At 47.5% G+C, this 26,219-nt stretch overlaps 1 protein-coding gene across 5 annotated transcripts in view; it reads right to left on the reverse strand.

The window, feature by feature from the left end:
- The window catches only part of DOCK5 (dedicator of cytokinesis 5), a 197,287-nt gene that overhangs the window by 96,055 nt on the left and 75,013 nt on the right, over positions 1–26,219 (reverse strand). For all 5 annotated transcript variants that reach the window (XM_037038679.1, XM_037038680.1, XM_037038678.1 and 2 more), the window contains 7 exons: positions 21,643–21,698; positions 19,824–19,920; positions 9,724–9,872; positions 7,256–7,391; positions 6,023–6,180; positions 4,803–4,884; positions 2,282–2,411 (listed from right to left, as the gene is read on the reverse strand). In XM_037038679.1, the coding sequence (XP_036894574.1) occupies positions 2,282–2,411; positions 4,803–4,884; positions 6,023–6,180; positions 7,256–7,391; positions 9,724–9,872; positions 19,824–19,920; positions 21,643–21,698 (808 nt within the window). The remainder of the gene's footprint in view (positions 1–2,281; positions 2,412–4,802; positions 4,885–6,022; positions 6,181–7,255; positions 7,392–9,723; positions 9,873–19,823; positions 19,921–21,642; positions 21,699–26,219) is intronic.

The raw sequence follows: 26,219 nt of genomic DNA on the forward strand, positions 1-26,219 counted from the left end.
GTGACCACAGGATCAAAGCGCTGACCCTGACTCTCTCCTGCTGTCTACAGAAGTAGAAAGTGGCTGACATTAGGCAGGGCCCAGGCAAGAGGCAATTCCTTAGTTAATTAATGACAATGTGGCTATAAACACTCCCCAACGGCCCACTCCTCAGGTAACCTGTTTGGAGACCAAAAGAAATGCTGGGATATGAGACAATTCTCATATGAGAAACTAAGGATAAGGAAGAAAATGGCTTCTCAGAATAGTCTGAACCACAGAGGCAAGCCTGGAAAACAACAACGCTGGTGGAAAGAGACATGGAAAGCCAGGCACGGCATGGATGGGCTGGCAGCCTTTCAGGGAACCCTGCGAAACTCGCACAAAGGAACCCCTAAACAAACCCACAAAACTTGTATTTAACAACCCTCCCCGCAAAAAGAGGCAGCGCCGGTTGCTGTGGCTCAGTGGACTGAGCGCTATCGCAGATGGCCTCGATATCTGTGTGACCCTGGCACATGGGGTTTCTGCCAGCCTGCAAACCCAAAGATTTGATTCCTGCTCAGAGCACAGGCCTGGGTTGTGGGCCAGGTCCCCAGCAGGGGGCGAGCGGGGAGGCCACTGATTGATGTTTCTCTCTCCCTCCCTTCTCCTCCCTCTGAAAATAAGTAAATGAAATCTTAAAAAAAGAAAAACAATAGGCAGTTCATTTGCCATCGCCACAGCTCGATACTCCTGAGCTCTGCTGGTGCTCGGCCTCCAGGGTCTGAGGACAGAAGTGTCCTCTCTGTTCTCATCGTACTCACTGCCCTGAACACAAACACACACACACCCTGCCCTCCCCCCGCCCCTGAGGAAAGCAAGCAAAGTTCCAGCTTGATGTTCTTCCAGTTTGTGATGCTCATTCTGAATGACAATGGCCTCTAACACACTTTAACTCCTTAGTTCAACAGACTGTCCTGCAGGCGGCTGAGCAGTCCTGGGTCAGGGCTCTGGCCTCTTCTGAGAGTTCACTTAAATTCTGCATCAGAAGGGATGCCGAGCCTGCAGGCCACGGGCTGTCACCCCTGTGAAGCAGATGGGGGCAGGACTGTTCATGGGAGGCAGGACATCCATGCTCACGGGACACAGAGGTGGCCTCGCTATCTGTGTGACCACATGGGGTTTCTGTGCCTGTGTTCCAGGAGCAAAATTATGGTATTTCACTGATGGTTTTCAAAACTATTTAGTGACCAAAATTTCAACCTAAGGCTGAAAATGTATTTCCTCGATTTAACACACTACGCAGGAAAAGCGGGGGGGCCTTGGAAGGCTGTAGGGTTTGATTTAAGCTGAGGATCCTCTTTGAAAGCAGTTACAAACACAATGTTGCTCTGAAGAGTGAATTTCCTAGACAGGGAAACCACTGTCCAAGGAGAATTTTAGTTGACTATAATCAGCAATCAACATGTGGCCGCAGGCAGGGGGATATTCCAGAAGCTACACCTGAGGCACTGCCACGGGGGATACTGATGAGGAGGGTCCCAGTGGGGACACAGAGCCCACAGAGGGGTCCTGGTGGCCCCAGACAGGGGACACTGGGTGTCTGACACCAACACCGGTGGCTGAATCATCACCCAGTTTCTGGCTCTGTCTCTCTCTCCCATCTCCTCATCTCCTCTATTTTTTATTATTATTTTTACCGTGATAAAGATACACATAACATCAACCTAGCACTGTAACCACTTTTTAAGTGAGCAGCTCGGTGGCATTAAGCACGTCCACGCTGTTGTGCAGCCCATTTCCACTGTCCACCCCACCATGTCTTCGTCCTCCCAAACTGAAACTCTAACTCCCCCTTCCTGTCTCCCCCGGCCCCTGGGAACCACCATCTACTTTCTATGAATCTAACTGTCTGATACATACCTCATGGAAGTGGAATCCTACAGTATTTATCTTTTGTGACTGGCTTACTTCACAAAGCATCCTCAAGGACCATCCCTGTGGTAGCAGGTGTCAGAACTCCCTCCCGCTCAAGGCTGAGTGACAGGCCATTGTATGGACGGACTGCCTTGGTTCATCCCACTGATCCATCCTGGACTCCTACCTGGGCTGCTTCTACCTTTTGGCTATTGTGAATAATGCTGCTAAGAACATGGGATGTGCAATTATTTCCTCAAGACCCAGGTTTTAATCCTTTGGGGCACACGACCACAAGCAGGACTGCTGGGTCATAGCTCTAAGTGTAAGGTTTTTCAGAACCTGCCACCCTGTTTGTCACAGTGGCTGCACACTGTACCTTTGTCTCTGGGCCTGTCCATACCTGCTACTCCGAAGGGTCTGCGGAGCCCACAGGTGTGCTTTTTGCCCTCCTTCAGCTCCATGTGGCCCACCCGGACAATCTGGCACACGAGGCTGATGCGGGGCCGGATGAGGTCAGTGCTGCTGAGGTCCTAAAGGAGCAGAGAGCGCACACAGGAGTCACCTCTGCCGTTTTCCTGATGCTGAAAGACCAGACGGCTCCTCTCTTCTCCCCACGCACCCAAGAACGATCATGGCATCAGGGAAAAATGACTGGACTCAAAACAGGAGAAAATTCTTTTCCCCAGCTCCTACTTCAAATGTATAAATCAGACCATATTTAATCTAAAGTCTTTAGTTCATCCACTCCAGCAGGGTGTTTAAAAATCAGGACGCTCGCCGTTGCTACTTTATATACTGCCAAGACACATGTGGGCACAGGATGCGTTTCAGTGTCAAATAAAATTAAAACTTGTATGCTATTGACATTTGTTGGGTATCCACATAGGCTGGTTTCATTTCATCTGCCAACAATCCTGTGAGGCAATTATAACAGAGAAATTTACATGCCCTGGTTTCTGTAATCATTCATGTGTTTTAGGAGAAGGATCCATTGGGAGCTTTGAGTACATGCTGATTAGTAAGCGATGCGTGGATGAAATATCTCGTTTTTGTGGCTCGTGTTCTACATTTGCCTGTATCCGTAAAGAGGGGTGAGTAACCCCATGAATGAGCTCATGGATCTCATTCACTTTAACATCAAACAGAACTTAATTGCATCTCAAATTCTTTTTGTGAAACAGCTGTCCAAGACCTCTTTACTGAATCAAGAATTACCTTTTAAAAAATCACTCAAAATCCATCCTCTGTAATTTACTTCATGTAAATCTCCAAAACAGGATGACAGACTAATGATAACATCAACCCTCAATTTCTGCTCTAGGTTTTGTAAGGCTTCTGTTAAGAGAGAGATAAAGGCTACGGGTGACTAGTTAGGTAAACTCCTGCACACTGTTATTATTTGCTCATTTGCATTCATTGATAAATGAAGTTTCTGAAAAGGGTTTTATGGCCTAGGCAATGATCACTACATTTTATTTAAGTGAAAAAGCTGGGCGTGAAAGGTCTGTACCAGAAGGTCCTAACTGGTGGGAGGGGTGAACTGCAGCTCCACAGCATCGATTAGAAGATGGAGCCAATATCCAGTAACGCCTTCTTTCCATGGGTTTTCTTCTGAACGGACACACTGACTGGTGAATGTCTTTTGATTTTAGGGGAGAACAACTCGCCCATCTCAGAAGTGAGGAAACACTCTCTGTGTTCAGGGCAGCTCGGGGAGAGTTAGTTCTAAGTGTCTTTTTATTTTATTTTACTTATTTATTTATTTATTTTTTCTAAGTGTCTTTTTGTCTACATTTACCAGGTGGTGAAGCGATAGATGGGTCAGTGCAGGGACAGTCATCAAACCAGGCCTGTCCCTGAGAGGGATGTTCACAGAAGGGATGACTGGTAATAGGGAAAATGAGTGAACGAGTGGGTAGGTGGGTGGATGGCTGGGTGGGTGGGTGGGTGTATTGGTGGACGGACAGATGGGTGGATGGACAAGCCTACACTGGGACCACTGTTCCTCCCTATCCCTTCATTTGGCCTCTACCTGACACTCTGCTCACCTTGCCTTAAGACTGGTGAGAGGGAACGGAGGTCAAGTATGGGTGCGGCTTAGGGAACAAAGGGAGAGAAGGAAGGGAGTACCTCCTCCAGGTCTCACGGGAGCTGGGAGACCTGTCTTCTCAGGCTCCTCAGAGCAGGTGGCAGCAGGTCTAGGGCATTTCGAGCACTGGCGCCATAAATAGTGAGAGAAGCCCAGAAAGTTCTCAGCCCAGTGAGGGAGAGCCGCCATGTCCCAGGCTGGAGCCAGTAAACGTCCTCGCCCTTGAGCATGTGCAGCACCATGTCTCCCACTCCCAGAGGAGGAGGAGGAGGAGGAGGGAGAGGCCATATGTGCAAACAAAACAGTCTGGATCCCACCACTGCCTGAGCTATAACCTCGTTCTGAAATGCTGGTCCCCTTAATTGGCATAGCTCATGCCCTCAAGTTCAAGTTCTTGCTCAAAGGCTCCATCCCTGAGTTCTGCCTTGACCCACCTATTTAAATGGCAACGCGCTCCCAGACCAGAAACACCCAATCCCCCAAAAGCACTTGCGATTTCTAACATTCTACACCAATGACTCACTTATTTTGATTATTGTTTATTAATTGTCCTTCCCATCAGGACAAAAGCATCTTGAGCAAATGGATATTTTTCTGCTGTGTTCTCTGATGCATCTCAAGTGCCTGGCTCAGTGCCTGGCATCTAACAGGTGCTCAAAAAATATTTGTGGATAAATGAGTGGCTTATTCCTTTAAGAATGAGGATTATGACGACTTTCCCTGGATGACTTGTATATTCATCATTTCATTTTTTATGCTTTTCACATACTTATCATATGCATCTGCTAATATCCTAGACACAGAAAATGACTGAACCGAAGGGGGGACTTACAGTGAAGACCGCCTGAAGGTTGTTAAGCTTCTCAATTTCCTTGGGCATCCCATTGCTACCCCAACGAATTAGGTAGTTCTCACTGCAAAAGGAGAAAAACACTTCTTACTGAGGGGTCCTCTGGGGATGGAGCTGCCCACAGGGCAGACTGGAGGAAAGCCCAGCACAGCTCAGTTACATTCGTCCGGCCGCTGTGCACGGCGCACACAGTGACCACGCTGCCTCCCGGTTCTGGAGACGGGCGCCTGCTCTAGCCCTGCTTCGCAAGGCACACCTGGCGTGGGCCCGCGACACACACTGCTCACGATGGCAGAGACACGGCAGATGCCACCAGATTCCATCTGGGGCTTTCTTCATCTCCAATTCCTGTCAAAAAGTTTCAGCTTTGCCGAATCAAGAATACAATTTCATGGTAATCATTCTAAATCCGTCCCCGGGAATCTACATCATCATGCTCAAACACAATCTCTATTTTAGAAATAAACAATCTGTCAGTGGTCGCTTTGAACCATCGTCTCCTAAACACATCTGCTTCCTTAGCTCCTCAGCAAGGATGCCACTGCGGGGCTGAACAGAGCCAATCAGTGTTCCCTGCAGTCATTACAATTTTTTATAGACTTCGTATTTTACAGCCGTTTTAGGCCCAGAGCAAAGCTGAGTGGAAAGTACAGAGAATTCCCGTATGCCCCCCCCCCCGCAAACACAACACACAGGCTCTGCCATTAACAACACCCCCACCAGAGTGGTACATTTGTTAATACAATCAATGAACTCACACTGACTCATCACTACCACCCAAGGTTCACAGTTTACTTTGGGGTTCACTCTGGGTGGTGTTACTCCATGGGCTTGGACTAACGTATGCTGACGTGCATCCACCATAGAGTATCACACAGATTAGCGTCAGCACCCTAAATCCTCTGTGCTCTGCAGATGAACCCCCCGACCCTTCCCCGATTATCTTTCGAACACTCTGCTCTTGTCTGTGTTCTGATGAGTCCTAGGTGACTTCTAAGACCCGTGGGGTCCACAAACTGTTACTGCACTATTTCAGCAGCTAGACAAAAGGCTTAGCAGCCCAAAGGGTTTTATCTTCTCCTAGAAATCCTCCTCCTCTCCTCTGTCCTCCCCTCTCAAACTGAGCCAAGAACTCAGGCAGGGGGTAGGTGGAGGCCAGGTATTTTTCCGGGGTCGATGGCAGGTGACTGGGTGTCCACTACCTGATGAAACTGGACCGGTCTGGGTCATAGAGGGCCATGAACAACTCTGCGTCTTCCCCGATGTTGCAGACAAAGTTCTTGAAGTTGACATAGAGGCCATAGGTATGGTTGGCACTGAAGATGGACTGTCCCCGCAAGTCCAGGTTCTGCAGGACTGACTGAACACAGAGGACGGGAGAGAAAGGCATCCTGGTTTCAGCAAACGGGAAACATGGCAAGTGGGGGACAAACAGAACTACTGACCAAGAGGAGGCACACTCAGAAGAAAGTACACATCGTGGACAAATCATCAAGTGACCCAAATGTAACATAATCATTATTTACACACATAATCAGACTGCCCTGTTCAGGGCCCCAAACCCAAGTAATTCAATAGCTGTCAAAAGGGGATAATCCCTGATTTTAGTAGCTTTAAGAAGTCTTCATCTCACAATTGCTTCTGGATGAACCTCGAAAGCATAAAAACCACGATTTGTTATCCTCCTTTTGGGGAATAACCCTCAAAGCAAACAGCAGATCCCAGTGGAAAGGCTTCACCCTCAGGCACGCTAGCTGTTGAAGCCAGAAACCCAATTACGTAGTATCACATCTGTGCTAAAGAAGTAAAACCCATGAGCTAGGAAACAAGAAAACAAACAAGCAGAAACTTTGCGCCATTAGAACAGAAAGACTGAAGACCAAATACCAAAATACCAAGATGTTGTTAGGCAGTCACAACACAGATGAATTTTTCCTCTTCTTCTGAACCTTTTAAATTTGATTTAATGTCCCGTTCCTACTTTCAAAATCTTTCAAATGCTTCTTGTTATTTACTTTGGAAACCCCAATACATGCAGTAAACACGGGAGGTGGAAAAAAGCTCCCCGCCACCAGCTTTCCTCGCGGGATGCCAATAATGATCGACTCACTGTCCATCTCTCCAGAGCTGGCCAACACATGAGCAAGCGCAGATGTATGTATGTTCTTTTTTGAAACATAAATAATATTATTTTATACACAGCTTTGCATATTGCTCCTTTACTTAATATTTATCTTTGTGTCTTTCTATATCACAACATAACATACAGCTGCCTCATTCTTTTTATGTTTTGCTTTTAACAGCAAAACATGTTATGTTTTGACTTTCTAAACAACATGTCTACCTCTGCGGTCATAGATTTCCTTTCTCTCATTAAAAACGAACTCGATGATGGAACCTCAGGGACCAAAGTCTCCGTATCTGAGGAAGGGTACCTTTTCTTCTTGAATCCTTTCCTCAATCCTTTTCGAGGCCACTTCATGGGCCTTGAAGAGGGCTACTGTGCTGGTTTCATCTGGGTCCAAGATGTTGCCGTTGTCATCTCGCACGACCAGGTCCAAGCCAAGCATTCTAGAGAGAAAGGAGTGGTCAGCTGGTCCTCAAAGAAGCAAGCTCTTCACTGGAGGACCCAGAGGATCCAGAGGGAGGGAGCGCAGGTGCTGCATGAGTTGAGAACCGCCCACTAGCTTTTCTCCTTCCAATCCCTGTCTCCTTTCCACACCACAGTGATGTGAGAGCACGCAGGGTCATAATGACCAAGCTCATGTAATGATATGCAAAGTGATGGGGTCCTCAGAACCTCACCAGGACAGGCAAAGTCAGCACTGACTCTGACCGATGCAGCTTTCCCCGAGTCTTCTGTTGTTCAGACAGGATTTCTGAAAGACCAACCTAACCAATTTCAGAGCATGGGCTCTGGTGTCAGCCAGACCAGAAACTAAATCTTAGCTTTCACACTTTGCGAACAAGGTGACTCTGGGTGACTCTTAGCTGATTTTGCAAAGCCCCGATTTCCTCATATGTAGCTATTCCCAACCCTTCGGGGTTCTTGGGAGAATTTAATGTGGTAATGCACGTAAAGCATGAAACACAGTGTCTAGCATACAGCATGCACTCAATAAATTTGAGCTTTTATTGCAGCAACTGGCACAAGAAAACACCTGTGTTAAGATGGAATTCTGAGTAATGCACAGGAGAAGTTGGGGCCACATGGCTTAGGCGTGACAGGATCCCCAGGAAGGCTTCATGCCCACTGTGCACGCAGAAGTAGAAGAAATGTTACTTAGTTCCAAGAAATGGAGGCTGTGGTGGAAACAGGATACTGCTATCTGAATGCCCAACACACATTCCACGCACTGGCTGCTCGGGAACAGGAGTGTCCAAACAGCTAGCAAGCTCGGGGGTAACAGTGCAAGGTGCCAAGTCTCTGGGAAGAAAGCAAAAATGCCTAGTTTTCCTCCTCCATGTTTTAGAGCATTGCCATCAACTGACCTAATCTGGCAACCTCTTCTCCATGGTAGCCAGACCCACAGGCCACCCAGACTCAGAAGCAAGGGGCCCTGGTGGCTGCTCGGAGACCTATCAGTGGTGCGTTGCTGGAGTGGCTTAGCTTCTTGAGCTGCTTCCCAGGGCTGCCGTGGGAAGGCAGGAGTGCTCTGCTGCTTGTGGGACGTGCACAACCTGTGCTGGAGATCAGGGGCCCCAGGCCAACGCCCAAAAGGGGAGAGGCAGCATACGTGGAAGGGGCAGCTGCCTTCTCCCACCGCTGCTGGTTTGGAAGAGCCCCAGCACAACTCCACTGGTAGTGCAAACCCTGTGCTCACAGCCCTGTGAGTGGACATGGGATGGGGAGGGCGCTGTTAATTCTCCAACCTAAGATGTGAATTTTCTTCCTATTATCTTTGTGACTTGGAAGCAAATCACTTACACTCGCTTGGTCTGTTTCTTTACCATAAATGGGAATAGCAGCTACCTCTTCCGGCCACACTTAGGTAATCTACGTGAAGGGTACACAGGACAGAGTTCATAAATAATGGCTGAATGCCAATCTCGTGTGCTGGGTTTACCTAGCAATTTCTGAATCCAACTGTCAGTCTATGATGCCTACATGGGGGGCGGGGGGACGATGACTCTGTGTTCCTGAGTCTCTGCAGCGTTTCCAAGAGCCGTGAGGTTGGAGAAGTAGGGCAAAGGGGAGGAAAAGTCACGTGTGCAGAAGCGATAGGAATTGAGAACGTGAAACTAAGTATCACATCAATCATCAACAAAAGCAACATGAGGGACCAAACTGGTGTTTTAAAAGAGTCAGTTAGGAGGGGCAAGTCCTGGGTCACCACGAATATTGATGGACTGACCAAATTTCCCATTTTCTGAAACGCAGTGAATTCTAGAACCTATACACCTGCCTGAGCTAATCAGACAACTGATGAAGTGATTAACTTTGCAGACACAATCAGCAGGCTAAAAACATGCTTTATTGCTCTGGCAAATCTGGTTTTTATATGCTGTATCTTCCAGTTAGGGGAAGAGCGAAAGAGAGAGACTGAGTCTGATACTGACTTAAAACCCCTAGTTCAAATAGACACACAGCCCGTCTCAGTTCCTGAAAGCGTCTGCCCCATCTGTTCAGTGTGTTCAGTAGAGGAGCTACTTAGCTCCAAGCCCCGTGGTCCCTGCTCCTCCCTCACCTTCTTTAGATTAGAGACCCACGACAGGGGCAGGCCCAGGAAGAGCACTGCCAATTTCTTTGTCAACAAAATGAGATGTTTTTCGAGGCAAACAGACAGCAGTAAGCAGTACTCTTTGGCAACTCCAAGGTCAAAAGCTCAGGCTGAGCTGGGTCCTTAGAATGCGTGTGCCCATCTGTTTCCAAGTTCTGAGTGAAAAGTCATCCCTGGTTTACCTGTTCCCATGATCGATTTTGGCTGTGACCTTCTTCTTGAGCTCGGCTAGTTCGTCCTTGGGGAGTGTTCCAGACAGGATTTGGGACCGCCACTCGATCAGGCTGTACGTCATCTGCTGCAGCCGGCGGAAGAGTGTGACCTTGTTGTGCTGGGATGGGGAAATGAGGTGGAGAAAGGGACCAAAAAAAGTGTGATGGAGGATGAGAATGCCTTTTGACCTTTTGACTTGATTCTTTATTTGATGTTATCTACCCAACTAATTGTGCCACAGAGTAAGTTGTGCACTTTGAGAGGATGGCTTTGCCCTGAGCCATTCCTCCTCCCTCCCCTATTACAACGTTCGAAACAGGTAAGCAATGGTGGGATCAATGGTTGGTCCTAAACCATAAGTATAACAAATCAGCCATGCCCCCTAAGGTACCGAACATGCCACTCCTGTCTGAACCCCTCCAGGGATGTCCACTGTCTGGGAGCCACAGTGGATCACGTGGTACACCCCTTTCTATCCTGGCTCCTGCCCCGCTTCCAGCTGCATTTTACACCAGTCCCCACCTCAAACGCCTACGCTCCTCCCATGCAAAGCCATGTCCAGCTCCCCCGAGCACTGCAGACCCTTTAACACGTTGCTTCCTCTCCTTGGACCCACTTTTCTCCTCTCTCCTTGAACTGAATCTCACGCTCACCCCCACTCTCCTACCACATCCTAGTTGGAAGTCTCTACCTGAAACCTAACTCCAGCTTCACTGTCCTGCCCCCAGCACCTGGAATCAACTCCTGTCGCAGCACAGGAGCCTTGGCCGTGGCGGGGGGGTCTTGCCCTCCGTTTGAACGGTAAATCCCCATTGTGCAGGGGCTTGCTCACACTGCCATCCCTGGGAGCCGATTACGGATGGAGAAAGAACTGTAACTTCAAAGACCCGTGATAATGGGAAATAAAATGTAAAGTGCAGACTCCCCATAAAACTGTGGGCTGTCCAGAAAATTGTTAGTTCTACAATAATTAAACCATTATCCTGAGCTTCAGTAAGAACTTCCTGTAACCAAACTAAATTAGCTGACAACCAATTGTTTGGGCGTCAGTCACCTGAGGAGTTGAACACTCGGTGTCCGAGCCATTATGCCCTTGGCTCTACTTAAGCGACGGACTCATCGCCTTAGAACAAAGTCAGGAGCATCTACTAGATGCTGCAATAAAGTTCCTGCCCCATTCGAGAGGGAGAAAGGCAGCAATAAGTAAGTAAACTATATATTTTATATGTAATGTTTACATACATAATATATATAATATTTACATATACACATATACACGTACAAGATAATTTCAGGCTCTGAAAAGTGCAAGAAGCATCCTAAGGGACATAAGTCAGACAGAAAAAGGACATGAAGATTTCACTCATATGGAGGGTATGAAACAGGAAGCAACAAGTAAACAAACGAAACAAACAACAGCAGCACACAGACGCAGACAGAGTCTGGCGTTTACCAGAGAGGAAGTGGACCGGAGGGGAAGGGGGTCAAATACACAGTGATGAAAGGAGACCAGACTTGGGGAACAAACACACAATGCAATACACAGCTGGTGTGTTACTGAATCGTACACCTGAAACGTACCTAATGTGATTAACCACTGTCACCCCGATAAACTAAATTTGAAAAGGTGTGAGGAGGAAAATAAATAAGTACAGCTATAAGTAGCATGCATACGGGGGGGAAAGGACACTTTAGACAGAGCGTTAGGAGAGACTGTTTTGTGGATCACTTTTGAAATATGTTTTCAAAGTGAAAACCTGTACAATTCCATATACCCACGTCTACTGTAAGACCACTTCTTTTCAATTTATAGGTGAAAAGTCATGATATATTTGTATAATATTACCTTCTGTAAACACACACACACACACACACACACACACACATTGTTGGTGGCTGTACAGCATGTTCTGTAGTAATGTTCTTCCACCACAAGCCCAGGGGCCGATTGCTGTGCAAGGCGTCACCCAGAATCAGGGCTGAGAACAGCCAAGATCCTCCTGAACCAGGAGTAACTGCTGAGGGAGGAGGCCTCAGCCTAGAAGCAGGGCAGGGGGAGGCAGCAGCGAGTGCAGCCGTGTGATCAAGGCCCGAAAAGAAGCTCGGATTCCGCGAGAACACTGGGGAAAGAGACGAGAACCTGTATCGGTGGCTGCACTCCGCCCTCGTAACCCCACCAATCTGAGAAACACGGACCACCGTGTCGGCTTCACATTTTGAAACTCCCTGCATTTTAGGCCTTCGGTGTTTTCTGAATGGTCTCCTTTTCATCAGGTAGTCTTTCAAAAAGCATAAAAATGAGATTTTTAAAATCCATTTTTAATAAGCAAAGGTAAAAAAAAACCTTGCTTTTTTCATTTAAGTCTATAGAAAATGTTTCCATCTCACTGTCTTTCGAACTGGAAAACAAGGGAAAAATGAAGCCCATAAAATTTGCTTTCCAAAGCTGCTGGGCAGAAAGGGGATCTTTTTCTTTTTTCTGCAATCTGTCTATTCCTAGTGAGATTTTAAAAAAATGTTTTCTCATTTTAATTGAGCTATTAGGTCTCATAATAGGGTCAAGAAGGGGCTCAAAGGCCCAGGAGGCTGTGTGAGAGACAGCTCTTGGCCACACATGCCCCCAAGTTCTTGGCCTCAATTATGTTAGACACTATCCAAGGCAACTTAATTATCGCCTGTCCATACCAGCCTTGTCTGCCCAGTTCTTCCCCCAAACAAGGATGAAGACAGCCATTCTTCTCTGATTCCCTCTGCCAAGTTAATTCTGAACAGACAAGCTGGAACACACCAAGGGAAGCCATTTCCCCATTTATCTCAAGGAAATAGATTTTTGTTGCCACATTCCTAAGATGGTTCTAAGTAGGCTGTTTCCAGCCACAGCTGTTCCATGACGCTACGGATTGCTGGGGCAGCACAGGAGGACAGGTGAGGAGGAACTCAGAGGCCACGCCCCAATGCCCAGAGACCCAGAGCCAGACCAGAGTCTCACCTCCCTCCCGCCCCCTTTCCTAATCCCCACCCAGCGCAAGCTGTGATACAGAGCGCCTTCGCTGGTACCCCTAGCCCTGGCTCGTCTCTGCCTTTTCAGCACTAGCAGCCACTGTCACAAAATTAGGGGGGGTAAGGCATTTATTGAATAACTTCTTTGATCCTCTGCAAAAGTCAGCATGATCCTGGGACATAGGAGGGACTCGAAACAAGCTTGGACAGCTCAGACATAAAATCCTGCTCCAGTTTCAGTCTGAGGGTCACCTCTACCGAACAGAGATATGGCTCTATATATTTTTCTACTGGACAGTAAGGTATTCCTGCATTTGTTTTGAGTTTCACCCTCTTTTCCACCTGGAAAAGTAAGATCTCCAAGGTCTTACTTTTGCGTTTTAGTTCTGGATGTCTACCCATCTCGATTTTTTAAAAAAGAATTTATATCCTCGGCTGGTGTGGCTCAGTGAATTGAACACTGGTCTGAGAACCAAAAGGTTGTGGGTAAGATTCAGGGAACACGCCAGGTTGCAAGCCAGGTCCCCAGGAGGGGATGCATGAGAGGCAACTGATCGATGTTTCTCCAGCACATCAATGTTTTTCTCCCTCTCTTTCTTCCTCCCTTCCCCTTTCTCTAAAAATAAATAGAATATTTGACAAAAAAAGAATATAAAAAGGGAATTTATAGTGATAAAATAAAGTCACAAGAAAAAACAGCTTTGCCTTCAATGATGGCAGGAGTACAGAAGCCGTTTGTTAAGTATCTTAGAGATCCTGGGGGTCCCTGAGACAACTGCACCCCTCACAGGGTGTCTGAAACCTGGATTCAGTTCTTCACTTCCCCGCACAACGCAGACCACAGTCAAAATGCTGTCCTCGGTTCCTGCACCTCTTCCTCCGCCTCAGCACTTCCTCCTCTCACCACCTGTCCTCTTCCCTGCGGATTTTATGATTTAGAGGCAAAAGTACTGAAGTGAATGTGTTGGGGCCTGATTTCTACCTCTAATTCTGCCATTAACTGCCAGTGACTTTGGGCACATTATTCTTCCTGGGAGGCACCCATCTGTGAACTACAGGGGCTGGCACTAAGATCCATCCCCAAAGAGAAGCATCTTCCAGCCTGAGATTGAGACCTTAAACGCATTTACTCCTCCAAGTCGCATCCCACTTAACTGTACCTGACTTGGACCACCTTCCTGCTGGTATCCTCGCATACTCGGTTGGCTCTCGATCCAACTCACCCACACAGAGCTCTGTGCAATCAACCTCATGTCTTTTCTGAGGACCTGTAACTCCTGGGGTCTGGACTGGTGCTCTGGTTCCTCTGTGTCCTCAGGAAGAAGGGAGCCCACTCGGCCCCTTTCTGCTCTTGCTATCCATTCTAGTGCCTTTTCTCTGACAACAGAAGGCTTTGCCTGACTAGAAAAGGCTTGGTTTTTAAAGAGAAGATTCCAGTAAAGGAGAGTTTTTGCCACTGAAGTAATACTAGAAATCCTGAAAGCCAGGCACCAAAGTCGGAGAAAAGCACCCAGAGCACCATCCCTGCCCTGTCCCAGTCCCATCGTCTCATCCTAAGTCTTCTGAGAGCCACGCCGGGCGGGGCTTGCCGCTCAGATAAAATGCCAGGACCACAGGACCAAGTCATCTATGGGAATGTCCTGTCCTTGGTAATAAGTGATCAGATGCTAGTTTCAAGCCATGAAACCAGCCTAATGATACTTCAGAGCCTACGTCCCTGGGGCCAGCAGCAACCACCTGTTCAGACAGATGAGACTGGCGGAGCTTTACTCCTCTGGATATGCAATGATGAGAAGAAAGGGCAGTTCACCGCGGTGGGCAAGCTGGCCCAGCCCCGCCTCGGTTACGGGCACTGCTGCTCCACATGTTTGCAGAGCTACAGACTGACAAGGCTGTCCTCTGCTGGCACATGTTAAGTGAAAGGAGAGCAGTCCTGTGTATGAGCTCCATTTTGGCAATTAAATTCACTTAATTCAATAGTATGTGTTAGCCACCTAACACACTGGGCTCTTGTCCTATCTCTTTGCCTTAAGGAGCCAGGTTTATATTCAGTCTCCCACTATGACAGGGACAAAACGGCTGGCTGACCCAAACTCACCAAACCATGTCTCCAGCTGAAGGACAGGGACCAGCACTGGGCTGAGTCACAGCATGCGGCTTTGTAGAGTGTTTCTGACATGCAGAAGGTCTCATTTCCAGGACAGTCCCTCTTTCAAAAGTTCTTGTCCCCGCCAAATAAACTCTATCTTGTCAGTTTTCAAGACTGACTTTTTAGCTGAGAAAATGTGATGTTAACAGGTGGGATGCAGATTTGTGCACATTCAGAAGGTATAATCAGGTTGTTATCAAAAAGGTAAACTTAGGTACTATTACATCAGTCCAGCTGTGCCAACATCAATGCACAGAAATCTGCCCTTCTGCCCTGGCTGGTGTGGCTCAGTGGATCGAGCGTGGGCCTACAAACCAAACAACTGTGGTTCCATTCCCAGTCAGGGCACATGCCTGAACTGCAGGCCAGTTCCCAGCAGGAGACACACAAGAGGCAACCATTGATATTGATATTTGATATATATATATTGATGTATATACATAGATATATATTGATATATATATATATATATTGATATTTTTCTCCCTCTCTCCTTCCCTTCCCCTCTAAAGATAAATAAATAAAATCTTTAAAAAAAAGAAAGAAATCTGCCCTTCTAGCTGGGGGAATTCACAGAAAGCAAGATGTGCTGTGAGAAAGAAAAGAAGTCAAGTTCAGCTGATTGGATCTACTTTCCAAGGCTGAGAAGAGCTAAAAATCCCAAAAGGCAGCGGAGAAAAATGGACTGCATACCTACAACCATCTACCCAGAGCATTAAGTCCCTACAGGGCCAGAAGGGAGCCTACCTCCCCAGCCCCAAGCTGGAGGGCCCACCTGTAACCCACTTCAGGGCAAAATTCCATAGTGCCATGAAATTCTGCCAACACTGGTTATCATTCATCAGCTCCCGTGAGGCGGTGCTGTAAGGGGGTAACCAGAGGCTGTCCCGTCCAAAAGGCAGTGTGCCAGCCACTGTCCCAGGAGCTTTACACAAACTATCCTGTTGAGTTCTTACAGCAAATCTGTAAGACATGTATAATATGTAATTATCACTTGAAATGAGGCAATTAACTAAGGAGGTCAAAGGGCTCTCTCAGGCTGTGGAATCATCCAGGGGCAAACCCTGAACGCAAGCCCCTGCCTGCAGAATCTGCGTTCTTTCTGTGTGCTTTGTTTGTTTGCAGTCACTGCTACTGGGTTTGTTCCTTTCTGTGAATATTAACAGCACACGCCAAGCAAGGGAGCAAGCCAGAATTGAGAACTGGCCCCCTGTCTGACCCCAATGTCCAGGGTGGCCATTCCACCAGGTGGGCGGCCGCCTCCTCATTCACATTATTTCCTCCTTTCCTCATCAAGTGCCCAAAGCACACACAGTTAACAGGCTCCAACTGAGGGTGAGCAGTGCAGGCAGACTCACCAGAAACTGTTGTGAACTTGCACCCCACATTCCTTTCTGGAATGGTCCATGCCTCTGGGACTTCAACCTAAACTAAGGAGGACCGCTATCTATCTATGGTTACTGAGTTCTCAAGGTCACTCTGCCAAAGACAGTGACACAGGGAAAGGAAGTGACCTTGGATAAGGGGAGGCGCACACAGGGAGCTTTAGAGTCTCCAAGGCTGCCCGAGGGAGGGTGCCCAGCTAAGAGAGCACCAAGGTCACGTGCTCACATTTGCGGAGTCCTTGATCTGTCCACACAGTGACTTCTCAGCCACCATCTCTTTTCATACCCTTGAAGTCTACAGAGTAAACAGAGTAGGTCTGACGTCACCTTTACAGAGGGGCAAATCCCAACAGACCCCTGAAGACCTCGGGGCCTGCCCAAGACCTGGGCCTGAACAAAAAACCAAGCCTCCAAATTCCTAGGCCAGTGTCTGTCTGCTACACCTTGGCCAACATCGACCAGGAAAGGACACTAAATGGAAAAAAAATAACACTAACATAACAAAGAGCAACAGACGAACATGCGGTCCCTTGGTTAGTGGTAGATGGAACTTTCTTCTTTCTACTCTGGATGAGTGGGTTCCCCTCTCTTCAGCAGAAAGAACTCCCTCTCTTTTAGGACATATTTACACTTATTTCACAACATTAAAGTACAACTGCTAAAAATAGTTACAGCATAACTACTAAAATAAATCATAGCTATATAAATACTTCTCTTGCCTATCATAATTGTGTCTACACAGCCAGGCTGAGTCTGTTTAGCAGATTGTGTTTCCCTCTCACTTAAGTCTAGCCCTGGCTGGTATGGCTCAGTGGGTTGGGTGCTGTCCCACAAAGCAAAGGGTTGCAGGTTCAATTCCTGGTCAGGGCACATGCCTAGGTTGCAGGCTCAGTCCCCAGAGGCAACCAGTTGATGTTTCTCTCCTATTTCTCCCTCCCTTCCCCCTTCTTCTAAAAGTAAATAAATAAATGAATCAAAAAATTTTTTAAAGGCTCTCTGGGTCCCATGAACTTAGATTTGGAACAGAACTTGGACAGTGGAGGCCCTGAGACCGCACAGGTGTCATCAGAGCCACCAAATGGAGCGCCCGAGAGCATCACCTGTGGCAGGAGCGCACGGGACAACGAGCTAAGTGCTGATGCAGCTGAGCAAAGCCTGTGTTCACTTCACACAGACCAAAGAAACATACACAGGACGGAAAACAGAGTCACTGGGAAAGTGTGTGGCGAGAGCGCTGCTGGCAGTAAAAACTAGACTTTGGTTCCTTCTACTTTTTTCCCCACCGAAACACGTTTGAGGTTTGCTCCTTTGACGCACAGCTTTTTGAGAAAGGAGTTCAGAAATTCTGTCTGAAGTAAACCTTCGATGGTTTAGGAAGGGACGGGGGTTGAGGACAAAGAGGAGAATTCTAGCCACAATTTATAACAAACCATTGGAAGTGTATTATTTCTTAATGGGAGATCATGTATCAAAAGCAGAAGAAGCAGGCTGCTCACCCTATCAAATGATTAGGGTTCCCACAGTGGATGTATTTTCGTCAAACAACAGTAGCTCTAAGACATGTTTAAATATTCACAAAGCACAAAATTATTTTTACTAGATGTCAAAATTACGATTTTACTAGATGTCAAAATTAAGATGAAAAATGTGCTGCCCTGAGATGGGAGGGATTAGTTTTTCAAACTTACCTCCCGATTCTGTCACTAAGCTGTGGAGCACACACAGGAGAAATGCCAAACCTAAGCTCATCACCACGTAACTGCTAAGGGATCTGGAGGCCCAACTAATGAGCTCTACTTCTTCCTCTCTGGTTCACTTACTTCTCATTTCTATTCAACAGCAGACTTGGTACAATTACCTGTGGATGTGTAGAGGACAGATAATAAACTCAGCCCAAGAGTTGTGTTTTAGCAAGAGTTTCCTCTTGCTACTCTACTCTCCCTCTTGCTAGTCAGCCTCATGCATACTCTCCACTCTTGTACATTACACCTTAAAAAAAAACCCCTCCCTCCATTACTTATTATTGAGTACATTTCACCACTCACCGATCTCCAGAAAGACCATGTTAAGGAGCTAACTCATGTGTATGTCATTCCTCATCCATCAAACTGGTCCCACCCACCACTAACCAATCAATTAAGAACCAGAAAGTGCTTTCAATATAAACACAAGACACTGGACGTAGGCCAGATGACTTAAAACAGCATCTCTATTCTCTGGAGCTTGTGATTTAAGAACTCACAGGTTAGCTCTCTCCTCAAACATAAAGAGATCAAAAGATCCCTTGCATCACAGGGTGGTATGCCCCTAGGACCAGAGGATGGGGTCAGCTATGAGTGCTCCTACAGTCCAGAAGGAAACATTACGAATTAATGTCTTTAGAAGATATATTAAGAAGAAGAACCAGCTTAAACTTGGCCTTGAAGTATGGCCAGAGGAAAACCACCATGCACTTTTCCACTGAAGGGGTTGGTGACTTCTACTGCTGTGATCCATCCTGGGAAACAGCCTGGATGGAAATGAAATACCGTCCATGAATTCTTAGATGTGTGCCAGAACGAGCTTTTAACGACTGGTTTTCATATTTGGGTCTAGAGCGCAGATGGCAAACACAAGGCCTGAGGGCCAAATCTGGCTCAGCACCTTGTTTCCGCCCCGCAGCAGCGCCGAGCTCTCACGTAACTGTTAAGGAGCAGTTCCATTTACACAGTCCTAAGGTTACATTTGGCCCTTTGAAGGCAACCTCGAGGCTGATTTGGCCCCTGGTGAACATGAGTTTGACACCCCTGGTTGAGAGTGAAGACTAAAAAAATCACCTAGATAAACAAAGCCAGGTACAGGAAGGAGACGGGCTCCCAGAGCAGCCAGCCACGTCTGTTGCCTCACTGAATTCTTCGCGCAGAGAACAAGAGACAGCACACGCACAGGCATTCCCTGCCGCCACAGGGCCTGGCAGATGCTTCCAGAGGCAAGACCAGTGACGCTTACACACAAGGCCTCCAGGAAAGGGGGCCTTTAAAAAAGTGTGTGTACATCCCGATGTCGTGAAAAGAGCTCCCTTAAAGTGGACACAGGTACAAACTTGCGGCCAACAGACTGAACAGTCTTGGCCTCTTGCAGGATAGCTGCCCCTGATGTTCTATACGTGGAGATGTTAACAGAAGGCCCCAGATTTTTTTCACTGGTGAATTGGTAGTAATTGCACCTACTTTATAGGAGTATTGTAGGATTAATAACAGTTCTGGGAACTTAGTAAGGACTATGCAAGCATTTGCAGTTATTACCTTTATCACTTTACAATCAGCACGCTGTCAGTTGGGAAAAGACTGAACTAAGGATTACAGCCACTTCCTCCACTGCCCACCTCATCCATGACCCTACTCTGGAGAATGCACACCTGCTGGTTCTCAGCCATTGTGAGGTCCAGGTAAGTCGTCCTCTAGTGGTCGACCCCTGCAGAGGACGGCTCTCAAGCAGGACAGACTGAAAGCCCAGGAAAGACGCCACTGGCTCTGAGCCCCAGGGGAAAACTCACCACGTAGAGCTTGCGCCAGATGACAGCCCATTCTCGCAGCGTGGACGTGAGCTCCTGCACCAGCGGGAGCTCGCCAGGGATCACTGTTTCGTTCTGCCTGGAGAGAGCCAGACACAGGCCTGTGTTACTCCAGCCCAACCACTGCTGTTTTTCTCAACAGGGCTCAGACTCCCCGAAGCTCAGAGATGGCAAAGGGGGCTCATTGGGCTTGAAACAAAGCAAAACCTGCCCATCGGGAGGGAGGGAGGGAGGGAGCTATGTAGGAGATTTTTGTCGTAACTAATCATCTGAGGAAAGGGAAGGAGTGGAGGCCACCACAGTTCTCAAAATGATTTCATTTTCTGCAAAGCAGTGGACTCACAGCGCAGCCTCAACCTCCCCATTTCGCACCTCTATGGGAGCCTCATTACTGAGCCAGGCTGGCTTCAGCGATTCCCAGGGACAGAAGCCAAAATCCAGTACTGCAGCTGGGTCTGCCAAGCATCTATTTCTGGGGTCTGGCGGGGGTATGTGTGCACAGGTCCTGGGGTTCGGCATCTCGCACCAAGCACTGCGGGGTTGGACACCCTGCCATCTTCCAGAACGGCACTAGGTTTTTTCCCTCACCTGCGGCCTTCACCATGGAGACCGTACAGACCAAACTCCTCACCTACTCATGAGAGACTCAGAACAAAAAAGGCCGAACATTTAGTCACATAATTCCTCTCTGGTTAAGAGCAGGAATTGGTGGCAGGATGGCCAAACTTAAATAAAAATACAAGATGGCCGGTTAGGTCTGGATTTCAGGTAGATGCAATAATTTTATGCTATGTCTCATGCAATATCAGGGACATACTGTAAAAAACTAAGTGGGGTTATCCAAATCTCAAATTTAACGAGGCATCCTGCATTTTACGTGGCTGCTCCAAGTAGTGGGAATGGACCTCACACCCTTGCTCTCCACCCAAGCACTGTGGCTAGCGACACCACAGGGCGCCCAGACGCCCACCAGAAGGGGGGTTCTCCAGGACGCAGGTTCTCCGGCCTGATTTGGTTTCCAAGGAGTTTCGTGAATTGGGGCATGTCTCCACCTCTCATCTCCCAAACAAGGGGGCAGAACTTATGACTGAGAAAGTTTCGGGACTCACTATCGGCCCTGGGACTCTAGTCCTGCTCCAGGAACTCCTTATTCCCTCCTTAACTCCCCTGCCCGTGGGCTCCCTGACCAAGCGGCCTCGCTCTCCCACTTCAGGCTGAGTGTCCCACTACTGTTAGCCGCCACAGAGGCAGGGCTTCCCAGGACTCATGCTTAGGGTGAACAAGAAAATGCCCACAGCACAATGAAGTTTATCTGCAGAGCACGTTCACATACATCATCTTATCAGTTCTCATCTAGCTCGTGACAAACACGGGGCCAGATTTGTTTTCCAAGCCCAAGGCGGCCTAAGGCTAGCAGGCCCGGCCAAGATTCAGGGCTGATTTGTGCAGGACCAGCTTGCGCCTTTATCTCCCAGAGTTCCCACACGGGGGCCTCAGGTCTCACCAGAGAAAGAGCATCAAACGTTCATGAACATGCACACACGTGAGCAAACCATCAGTGAACAAATGGTGCAAGAAGAAGGTAAAGACTCGCTCTTCTGTCACCTGTCTTTACTGTCCTGGGGCAGGGTACTGGGGAGAGGCATTACGAAAAGAGAAGACAGAAGAAGGAATTCTGCCAGGAAAATGTCTCATTTAAGGAGTGGAATTAATGAGTCGAGAAGACTAAGAAGCAAGGCATTCCTCAATTAACTTTACGTCTTCATCACTGTTTAGGAGTCTTCCCCGAAATGGAACTTACCCTCGGTCTTCCACGGTTGCCTCTTTCAAATGGATATATGTTTCAGGGAAAATACCCTACAGAGAGAAGAACTTGGTTACACGGCCATGAAGATCTCAGCCCAAAGGGAAGTGTGTGGACAGCAGCAAGGATGAACGGAGGGGAGAGAGGACACTGGACAACAGCTGCCGCCTGCATTCAGGCTTGTCGGACATGATGACATCAGGGGGCCACCTCCGTGAAATCATGGCTGACACATGGAAAGGTATAAATCAAGATTCAGGTTCAGAGCTCAAGACAAAGGCTCTACAAATGAACAGGCAAACGTGCCCAAGTCAGCCTGGAGCTGCAGTGAGGGGGAGTTTAACCCCTTCAGATCCTGCTTGCCATGAGACGATTCCTTTTCAAGGGGCCACGTAATCAGTAAGGTGGGGGCTCACACTTTGTGGCCCATAAAACCGTAGTGATTTTCTAAAGTGATGCCTCTCAGCACTTTCACTTTAACCAAATGCGCCTCAAACCAAGTAGTACTGGTTAGCAGGTTATTTTTAGCACTTCCCAGTCTCCAACTGCTCTCCATTCTATAAACTTAAGAGGCAATTCTCCATCAGTATTGGGACATTGCCCGGGGGAAAACTAAAGGGCACAAAGACCTAAAAGAAAGGCTGGAACCTGGTCAGCAGAAACCAAAGAAGTGAAGGCCAGATCTAACCAACAGGAAGCGAGTCAGGAATGTCAGTTTTCTTAAATGCCAAAGCTTCTGTTGCTCAACTGTGAGATTCGGTCATTGATAACCAGAGACTCTGCCGTCTGGAAACAGCATTGTGGTTCCTTGTTTCATGGGACTTTGCATGCTGGGCCAGCAGAGGCCAGAGAAGAACCTGTTTAACAGGCACCATGGGCTCAGCTGGAAAAGTCAGCATGACCCTGCACACACTCCGTGTCAGGGTGGCTTGCCACAAGGGTTGGAGAGGGACGTCCGCTGCCTGGGGGATGGCGCGAGAGACTCCGGTGTGCCCAGAGATCCTCGAGCCACACAGAGACAGAATCCAGTGAATTTCAGCCTGGGTCCGGGTGTGTCTAGCTTCGAGCGCTGTATTTATCCATACAACTCTTCTGTCTCCTTTAACTCTTTGACAAGAAAACAGGAAACAGCAAGCAAGTCTGCGATTGAGCAGCTCCCAGCACTGATGACAGGGGGACCTGAGTCAGAAGGAAGATGGCCCTTCTTTCCCACCAGGCAAAGAGAACCCCAGAAGTGCACACCGTCCCCTCCTGGCTCTGAGAAGGGACAGGAGCAGGGTGCACAAGTGAGAAAGCACTAACCCAAAGACCCAGGACACACACCTAAGCAAGGTAATGTGACTTCTTTCATTTGAGGGGCAGAATTCAGTGATTTTGGGGAAATGACCAGTTAAACACAAAAATACAATGTGTATGTAATTCCTTCCATGCCTGATTTCTGGGGTTCTGAAGCTTCTGTCTGTCAGTCCTCAGGATGCCTAGGGAACTGTGGGTGTTTCTTCTGAGACGCTAATGTAAATACTGTCCTGACTGCCATCTTTCTGGAGAACAAGGCTAGGCTGTCCAAAGCTCAGCCTGAGGACATGATGCTAAGTGAAATAAGCCAGACACAGAAGAAGAGACAAATACTGTATGATCCTACTTCTACGAGATACCTAGAGTAGTCAAATTTATCCAGATGGAATGTAGAATGGGGGCTGCCAGGGGCCGAAGAGAGGGACGAATGGGGAGTCAGTGATTCATGGGGACAGAGTTTTAGTTCTGGAAGATGAAAAAGTTCTGGAGATGGGCAGTGGGGATGGTTGTGTAACAATGTGAATGTGATTAATACCCCTGAACCATACATTTTAAAATGATTAAAACAGATTTTATGTTAGGTATATTCTATAATAAACAAATGTCCAGCACTCAAAAAAAGGGGGAGATGGTTGGACAAAGATGGACCACTCGTAGTGGTGTTACAAAGAGCCGCATTTGAAGGTTAAATAAGGTGTAACGAGGGCTGTCCTTGCAGCAGAGTTTCGCCATCAAGAAGGTGAAGGACCCGTTAAAACTGTCATGCATTCATAATCTGGGAACTGGGCTCCTCTTCATAACTGGGAGAAACCCGAGATAGAAGCATTTGACTTATACTGTGACACCTAAGCCGGTAAGTTATATTGGGTACCCAGCCATGATGATTTCCATATTAAGAGAGTATTTATTCTGTTGTATCACCACTGTGTTCTCTGTAGGCATCACCCTCCCACGCCAGCACAGATCCAGTTACTGACATCCGATTGCCCCGGGAAATCGGAGGCTTGTGGAACTTTTCTGGTGCCATTAGGACCCATGGAGATCCAGATTAAACCCGCGTCGTATATTTCTGATTTACAGCCTATCTCTCAATTTTGCTTTTTCCTTTCTCAGAGTAACCTATTTACTCACCTGGTTAATAAAAATTAATAAACGAACAATTTTCTAGATACTGTCCTTATCTACAACCCTGTGAGGATCAACAGCAGTTTCCCCAAAGCTGTTGAGTTCTTCAATTTGTAAAACCACTAGCTCATTTTATTGCCACTTTAAATGGCTACGTCTGCTTGCAAATGACACCAAAAATTTCCATCAAAATAATAAGCCTTTCAGATAGCTCTTCCCCTAAAGACTGGCAAATGAAGAAAACAACATTAGCAGAGCATTTCAAACAGGCCTGATCTCTTAATTAATGATGGGGTGTCAAAAGCCGAGCAGAATTCATGACAACTGACTTTCAATTCCCTGTATGTTTGCCAGATCTCCCACCAAAAAAGATATTTCAACTTAAAAGCAAAGGCATCGATACATGGCCTTCCTTTGCACTATCATTTCACTGAATTACAAAGCTTAATTATCAAGAACTAAGGGAAGCTCTTACTGAAATAATTCTTCTAAAGGGTGAGATTTAAGGTTGAAATGAGGGTTTTAAGAAAAAAGAAAAAAAATTAAAACCCCATTCAGAACGTTCCTCTAGTCCTAGGGCGCACCCATCAAAGCGCACCACAAAGGCAGTAGCTGGGTGCTCTGCTGCGTTAGGAGACCATGGGACACCCCAGGAACCAAGGCCACCTGTGCTGGCAAAGGGTCCTCCCAGGCCAGACTCTGTGAGAGGAGGGAAAGCTGTGTCAACACGATTCAGTCACCAGTCTGACATCAAGAGTGGTTTTAAATGTTCATTTTTAAAATTAACCTTTTAAATGGTAGGGAATTAAGTGACATGAGTATTCTGTGCTTTAATAAATTTAGAAATTCAAAGTAATTCACTCTAATATTATGCTCTGAAATAACTATACTTCTGTAAGTATGGATAAAATAAACACTGATGGGGTTAGACCCCAACTGAGAGGCAGAGGTGCTGCGAACACTGGGCCCTCCGGGTCCTCTGGTCTCACCGGAGTCCTGACAGAAAGGCCTCCGCTACAACCTTTCCTAGGCTGACGCCGTCCTAGGTCCCCACTTGAAGGCCGGAGAAATGAAAGTGAACAAGACATGCAGTGAAAACAGCGAAGCTGGACATGGAGACGTGTGGTACGAGCAACAATCTGTGGGTGGAAACATTCAGCAGCAGGAGCCGGGGAGGAATCACAGGAGCAAAGCAGTAGGAGTTGATGTTCGTATCACCAGCAAACACTCCTTTATTCTGGCAGGTTATTAAGTCACCAAGTTAACAGTGTGTGTGTGTAAGCGGGCAAGTGCAAATACTGAGTGTGACTGAAGCTTCTAGCAAGGCGGGAAGCTTGCCCAGGGCAGGCTGGTGTTTCACGGCTGCTGCACCTGTGGAAAGGTGTTCTTCCGGCCCGGCGCCCTTTGGAGAGCTGTGGGCACGGGTTGCTTCTATCTCCACAAAAGAGCGTGTGTTTTTTCTTTTTTTAAATTCAGCTCTCGATGAATTCTGAAATGCTGCCCTCCGCCCTTTGCTAATTCCCTATTTTGCATGTGAACTAACTGTGAAATAATGCAGCCCTACGGAGGGGCTCTTTCAATAGAGAGTGCTGACACGCTGTGCTGGGCTGGCTCCCAGGGTGAAGGGAAAGGGCTGACCTGGCCTAAACAAACCGGGGAGGGAGGGTTAACAGCCCTAATTCGCTTGATGGTCAGTGGTCACGGCCCTGGGAAAAGGAACCCACTGGGGTCATTATTTTATAATGACTCTGCCCATGATGAGACACATTTTTACAGGCCACCCAGTACTTATCCGACACACAATACAACTTAAAATGCAGTAGATAACCTATGTAAAAATATGGACCAAAACCAAGTTTCCTGAAATAATACTTACCATGGCATTCCGTTTTCTTTTCTATTTTTAGGAGGGTGTTTTGTTTTGCAAATAGTGGTTATAAACCCACTGCACTGACTTCATGGTGTGTGGTGGGGGCTGTCACGTGCACAGTTGGAAGACTGCCGCTCTGGTCGGTCCACAGCACAGTGAAGGAAAGAATCAGGGGAAACGGGGACCCTTTAGTGCTGGGAGTCTAGCACTGGAACTAAAGGAGAGAGGAAGCATGCCTCCCCCCTTCAAAAGACAGACCAAGGATAAAAGGCCATGGTATCAC

This window comes from Sturnira hondurensis, unplaced genomic scaffold, assembly GCF_014824575.4.
Source record: "Sturnira hondurensis isolate 20B ecotype Veracruz unplaced genomic scaffold, ASM1482457v3 Scaffold0024805, whole genome shotgun sequence".
Taxonomy (NCBI): Eukaryota; Metazoa; Chordata; class Mammalia; order Chiroptera; family Phyllostomidae; genus Sturnira; species Sturnira hondurensis.